This window comes from Aegilops tauschii, chromosome 2, assembly GCF_002575655.3.
Source record: "Aegilops tauschii subsp. strangulata cultivar AL8/78 chromosome 2, Aet v6.0, whole genome shotgun sequence".
NCBI classification, from domain to species: Eukaryota; Viridiplantae; Streptophyta; class Magnoliopsida; order Poales; family Poaceae; genus Aegilops; species Aegilops tauschii.
Genome location: NC_053036.3, coordinates 575,141,469 through 575,148,720, shown reverse-complemented (window position 1 = coordinate 575,148,720; position 7,252 = coordinate 575,141,469). Strand labels below are relative to the sequence as shown.

At 41.9% G+C, this 7,252-nt stretch overlaps 2 protein-coding genes across 2 annotated transcripts; both read right to left on the bottom strand.

The window, feature by feature from the left end:
• Nucleotides 1-399: 399 nt before the first annotated feature.
• Nucleotides 400-3,181, bottom strand: LOC109764158 (BTB/POZ and MATH domain-containing protein 2-like). Its single transcript, XM_073507418.1, has 2 exons — nucleotides 2,441-3,181; nucleotides 400-1,272 (listed from the first exon to the last, which is right to left on the bottom strand). Exons 1-2 carry the CDS (start codon nucleotides 3,179-3,181, stop codon nucleotides 400-402), a joined length of 1,614 nt encoding a protein of 537 aa, XP_073363519.1.
• A 1,145-nt stretch (nucleotides 3,182-4,326) lies between these two features.
• On the bottom strand, nucleotides 4,327-4,860 carry LOC109781199 (BTB/POZ and MATH domain-containing protein 2-like). The gene has a single exon (XM_073507417.1). It carries the CDS (start codon nucleotides 4,858-4,860, stop codon nucleotides 4,327-4,329), a length of 534 nt encoding a protein of 177 aa, XP_073363518.1.
• Between the last annotated feature and the right edge of the window lie 2,392 nt (nucleotides 4,861-7,252).

Genomic DNA, 7,252 nt, shown 5'->3' with positions numbered 1-7,252 from the left:
CTCAAGAATTATTCCACAAGGTTCATTAGTTAAATTTTGGACAGTTGTACTACTATAATACATGAATAATATTCTCACTACAATAAATTCAATCATACAGCAAAAATCTGAATAAACTAAATAATAAAGTGCACGGCCAACAGAGCATTATCTTGCAGTTTATACTGCCAACGAATGAGCTAAACACTCCCTTAGAGGAAAGGTTAACTACTTTTTTCATCAAATAAGAGTTATGCAGTGAACAAGTAATCAAACTGATACGGTAAAAACAGCATCAAAATGCAAAGAAGAAACATCACAATATCACGGTAAAAAGTCATAGGTAACCAAGGATGATGGATAGAAACTAGCAGTCTGCATAACTAGTTGCACATATGGCAATTTGAGCTCTGAACCGGACTAGCCACTACGGGACACCATGTCTAATAACTCCTTCATGACCAAAGGACAGCTTGCTACCAAATGCTTGAAACCATCAGTTGCCATGGCAGCTTGCAGAACATTACGTGGAGCCATAAACTCAATGCAAGCTTCTTTGAGATCCTTGCAATGGTGTTGCTCTGCTAAAACTAATGTTGTTGCAACAGTCTCTACGTCAATGCACTCAGACAATTTACTTTCACACATCACCTTTAGCCTATCCAATCCATATCGATCCGAGGCAACTTGCAGATGATGCAGTTTTGCAGGTTTGCTTTCTTTGTAGTGCTCATCGACTAGCATGGAATCTGTGTATATGAAGTGAAGAAGAGCCTCAAAGATTTCAGGGTCGATGTCGTCGATTTTGATGCACTGTGTTTCCTTCTCCTTCATGGGACCAAAGAGCTCCGCCTTGAAAACCAGAAACCATGCAGCCAATAAGCATCTGTGAGCTTTGAACAATTGGCCACCCACACTGAATGTCACATCTGCTCCCTGGCCATCCTTCCACATTTGGCAGAGCTGGTCTTGCAGATTCGATTGCGGAACGACTACATTATTCCTCTTAACTTCCGTGCGAGATTCTTTTACCACTGTGAGGACACAGCGTATAATCAAGTAGCCATTGTTGGCCTGCGACAATGATTTCAGCTTCGGCTTCTCAATGAATTTTCTGTAGCCCCTATATTTTTTTGTCCCAGAAAAGACATGGTCTACCTCATCGAATGCAGTTATTTGGGCCTTACCGTCTTTCTCCAGCATGTTTAAGGTGATCTTAGTCCTCACATATTGCGCGTCTTTCGCTTGGGTGACATGTTGGAGTATAAGTCTTTTTAGAGATTCCACTAGAAACTACATACAGGTGTATATATAAATACTTTAGAGTATAGAGTCACTTATTTTGCTTCATATATAGTCCATAGTGGAATCTCTAGAAATATTTATATTAAGGAACGGAGGGAGTAATAAACTTAACAACGGAGAACACTGACGCATCATATATATACTCTCGCAATTTAATACTATACTGCAAGTAATCAGCCAGCACTCTCTTAATAAAGTGAACCATGATTATGTTACTTAGTAACATGAATTATGCCTTGAAGTAGATAAAAGTTGTCATCTGCATACATGCATTGTAATATATTTCATCACGTAGCAAAAATCTGAGGTCTGTTTTGAAACTGTCTCCACATTTTTACTGCAAGTCTGCAACTAATCTGCCACATGCTCTCTAAAAAACCCGAGATAACAACAATGTTAGTTACTATCATAATTATGTATTTAAGTAGTAATAAAGATTATATGATATAAAAATGGCATTACAAAGCGTCCATGGATGCATCATAACATCATGGTAACACATGCATATTATAATGTACTCCCTCTTTTCTGGTTTATAGGGCTCAATTTAAAAATCTCACCAACCAAGATAGATGGTGAGTGGTGGAATACTTTTTGTAGTTTGCAAAAACACCTAATTAATACTCTTGTTTTCCTCAAAAAATTATGTTTATCAATGCATTAATTGTAATGCATGCATGCATAAAGTACATGCATTGGTCAATTTTCTCTTAATACTTGCATGCAATGATTTAATGCACTTTGAAATCTAAACATGTGATGGAAAACAACCAAATTGAGCCTTATAAAATGGAAAAACTAAAATTTTAAGATAAGCCCTATAAACCGAAAAGAAGGGAGTAGATAACTGAACATGGCTAACAAAAATCTAGTACCCTGCATAAACATAATTAAGCACATGATCATCTGTCCACTGTCCTCTAAACTATTCACCATGGGACACCTTGTCCAATATATCCTTCATGACGGAAGGACAAGTTGCTACCAAATCCTTGAATCCATCAGTTGCCATGACAGCACGTAGGACTTTAGGTGGAGCCATGAACTCAACGCAAGCCTATAGGACATCCTTGCAACCGTGTTTCTCTGCTAAAACCAGGGTCGTTGCAACCGTCTGCACGTCAATGCTTTCACACAGTTTGCGTGCACAAAGCACCTTCAACCTGTCCAATCTAAACCGATCCGCCGCAACCAGCAATTGCTGTAGTCTCGCAGTTCTGCCTTCTTCGTAATGCTCGTTGTCATCTGGCAAGGAATCTGTGTAGACAAAGTGAAGTAGCCCCTCGAAGCTTGAAGGCTCAATGTCTTCAATATTGATGCATTGTGTTGCCGTCTGCTTTGTCGGGCCAGAGAGTTCCGCCTTGAAGACCGGAGACCGTGCAGCCAACAAGCATCTGTGGGCTTTGAACGATTGGTCACGAACAATGAATGTGGCGTCTGCTCCTTGTCCACCCTTCCACATCTGCTGGAGATGGCCTGCCAGATCCGGCTGCGGAAGCAAGAATAGTTTGTTCCTGTTAACCACAACGTCGGGCTCTGTGATGACGGTGAGATCGCACCTTATGGTCAGGGAGTGGCCACCGCTGTCGCCGGCTGACGGTTCCAGCTTCGATTTCTCGACTAATTTGAAGTAGCCCCAGCAGTCACTTTTGGGCGAGAAGACATGCTCGATCGCGCCATGGTTGGTTAGCGATGCCCCGCCATCTTTCTCCAGCATGTTGAAGGTGAACCTGGCTCTCACATCCTGAGCTGGGTCAACACAAAATAAATTGGCCGAAGCATGGTTGAAACTATTTGGGCGAAACCCGATGACCCAGTTGTGGCCGCTGACGCTGAATCGGCTCGAGCGAACATACCTGTGGGCGCCCGTGCGGTCGAAAAGAGGGAAACTGGGCATCTCGAAATCGTGAGTCGCGGTGAAGCTCTCCGCGAGGCATCGCAACGATGTGCGGTTTCTAGCAATGGCGGAAGAAAATCGCCGGACCGTGGGCACTCGTATCATCATGCGCTTCATCGGGAATCACGTACGGGATACCTTGCTTGCACTTTCAATTGTCAAATCAGCAACAATTAATATGGATCAAAGGGAGAAGCATATTCACTCATGTTCAGATAATCAAACCTCCTTTGCTCCTAAATACTAGAAACAACAATTACAGAAGAAAACCGCCAGAGTCAGTAGTGAGAGTTGGCAAACGCCCATTTACTCGCATCAGTTTTTAACATCCATTAGATTGAATCATTTCACAAATCAGCACCGTTCAAGATATGCATCGTTTAGATTTCTGTCATGTGCAGAGCAATTTCGAAACATTATTGAAGACCCTTCTTTTTCTTTCAAACTTTGTTTACATATGTGTGTGAGTGTGTCTAGTAATATGAACGAACTTAATGATAATAAGAGGACTTCTGACAGTTTGATTTTTTTGGGGGGCTTAAAATAGAACAAATTCTCTTTATTTTGGTAAACTAAAATATGAACTACAATCGTGTAAAACTGGTTACTCTAGTATTGTCTAAAATAGAATGTATTTGAAGTTACCGGTGATACAGTAAAGCATGATGTACTATGTAAATACATAAACTGGTTACTCTTTAATTTGAAGTTACTGGTGATACACTCAAGAAGTTACCGGTGATACACTCAAGAATTATTCCACAAGGTTCATTAGTTAAATTTTGGACAATTGTACTACTATAATACATGAATAATATTCTCACTACAATAAATTCAATCATACAGCAAAAATCTGAATAAACTAAATAATAAAGTGCACGGCCAACAGAGCATTATCTTGCAGTTTATACTGCCAACGAATGAGCTAAACACTCCCTTAGAGGAAAGGTTAACTACTTTTTTCATCAAATAAGAGTTATGCAGTGAACAAGTAATCAAACTGATACGGTAAAAACAGCATCAAAATGCAAAGAAGAAACATCACAATATCACGGTAAAAAGTCATAGGTAACCAAGGATGATGGATAGAAACTAGCAGTCTGCATAACTAGTTGCACATATGGCAATTTGAGCTCTGAACCGGACTAGCCACTACGGGACACCATGTCTAATAACTCCTTCATGACCAAAGGACAGCTTGCTACCAAATGCTTGAAACCATCAGTTGCCATGGCAGCTTGCAGAACATTACATGGAGCCATAAACTCAATGCAAGCTTCTTTGAGATCCTTGCAATGGTGTCGCTCTGCTAAAACTAATGTTGTTGCAACAGTCTCTACGTCAATGCACTGAGACAATTTACTTTCACACATCACCTTTAGCCTATCCAATCCATATCGATCCGAGGCAACTTGCAGATGATGCAGTTTTGCAGGTTTGCTTTCTTTGTAGTGCTCATCGACTAGCATGGAATCTGTGTATATGAAGTGAAGAAGAGCCTCAAAGATTTCAGGGTCGATGTCGTCGATTTTGATGCACTGTGTTTCCTTCTCCTTCATGGGACCAAAGAGCTCCGCCTTGAAAACCAGAAACCATGCAGCCAATAAGCATCTGTGAGCTTTGAACAATTGGCCACCCACACTGAATGTCACATCTGCTCCCTGGCCATCCTTCCACATTTGGCACGGAGGGAGTAATTATGTATTGTAATATATTTCATCACGTAGCAAAAATCTGAGGTCTGTTTTGAAACTGTCTCCACATTTTTACTGCAAGTCTGCAACTAATCTGCCACATGCTCTCTAAAAAACCCGAGATAACAATAATGTTAGTTACTATCATAATTATGTATTTAAGTAGTAATAAAGATTATATGATATAAAAATGGCATTACAAAGCGTCCATGGATGCATCATAACATCATGGTAACACATGCATATTACAATGTACTCCCTCCTTTCTGGTTTATAGGGCTCAATTTAAAAATCTCACCAACCAAGATAGATGGTGAGTGGTGGAATACTTTTGGTAGTTTGCAAAAACACCTAATTAATGCTCTTGTTTTCCTCAAAAATTTATGTTTATCAATGCATTAATTGCAATGCATGCATGTATAAAGTACATGCATTGGTCAATTTTGTTGGGGAACGTAGTAATTTCAAAAAATTTCCTACGTACACGCAAGATCATCGTGATGCATAGCAACGAGAGGGGAGAGTGTTGTCCACGTACCCTCGTAGACCGACAGCGGAAGCGTTATCATAACGCGGTTGATGTAGTCGTACGTCTTCACGATCCAACCGATCAAGTACCGAACGTACGACACCTCCGAGTTCTACACACGTTCAGCTCGATGACGTCCCTCGAACTCCGATCCAGCCGAGTGTTGAGGGAGAGTTTCGTCAGCACGACGGCGTGGTGACGATGATGATGTTCCACCGACGTAGGGCTTCGCCTAAGCTCCGCAACGGTATTATCGAGGTGTAATATGGTGGAGGGGGGCACCGCACACGGCTAAGAGATCTCAAGGATCAATTGTTGTGTCTATGGGGTGCCCCCCTGCCCCCGTATATAAAGGAGCAAGGGGGAGGCAGCCGGCCAAGGGGAGAGGCGCGCCATAGGGGGGAGTCCTACTCCCACCGGGAGTAGGACTCCTCCTTTCCTTGTGGGAGTAGGAGAAGGGAAGGGGGAAGGAGAAAGAAGGAAGGGTGCGCCCCCCTTCCCTAGTCCAATTCGGACCAGACCATGGGGAGGGGTGCGGCCACCTTTTGAGGTCTTTCTCTCCTTTCCCGTATGGCCCATTAAGGCCCAATACGAATTCCCGTAACTCTCCGGTACTCCGAAAAATACCCGAATCACTCGGAACCTTTCCGAAGTCCAAATATAGTCGTCCAATATATCGATTTTTATGTCTCGACCATTTCGAGACTCCTCGTAATATCCCCGATCTCATCCGGGACTCCGAACTCCTTCGGTACATCAAAACTCAATAACACTGTCATCGTAACGTTAAGCGTGCGGACCCTACGGGTTCGAGAACTATGTAGACATGACCGAGACACGTCTCCGGTCAATAACCAATAGCGGGACCTGGATGCCCATATTGGCTCCCACATATTCTACGAAGATCTTTATCGGTCAGACCGCATAACAACATACGTTGTTCCCTTTGTCATCGGTATGTTACTTGCCCGAGATTTGATCGTCGGTATCTCGATACCTAGTTCAATCTCGTTACCGGCAAGTCTCTTTACTCGTTCCGTAACACATCATCCCGCAACTAACTCATTAGTCACAATGCTTGCAAGGCTTATAGTAATGTGCATTACCGAGTGGGCCCAGAGATACCTCTCCGACAATTGGAGTGACAAAGCCTAATCTCGAAATACGCCAACCCAACAAGTACCTTTGGAGACACCTGTAGAGCACCTTTATAATCACCCATTTACGTTGTGACGTTTGATAGCACACAAAGTGTTCCTCCGGTAAACGGGAGTTGCATAATCTCATAGTCATAGGAACATGTATAAGTCATGAAGAAAGCAATAACAACATACTAAATGATCGGGTGCTAAGCTAACGGAATGGGTCAAGTCAATCACGTCATTCTCCTAATGAGGTGATCCCGTTAATCAAATGACAACTCATGTCTATGGCTAGGAAACATAACCATCTTTGATTAACGAGCTAGTCAAGTAGAGGCATACTAGTGACGCTCTGTTTGTCTATGTATTCACACATGTATTATGTTTCCGGTTAATACAATTCTAGCATGAATAATAAACATTTATCATGATATAAGGAAATAAATAATAACTTTATTATTGCCTCTAGGGCATATTTCCTTCAGTCTCCCACTTGCACTAGAGTCAATAATCTAGTTCACATCGCCATGTGATTTAACATGAATAGTTCACATCACCATGTGATTAACACCCATAGTTCACATCGTCATGTGACCATCACCCAAAGGGTTTACTAGAGTCAGTAATCTAGTTCACATCGCTATGTGATTAACACCCAAAGAGAACTAAGGTGTGATCATGTTTTGCTTGTGAGATAATTTTAGTC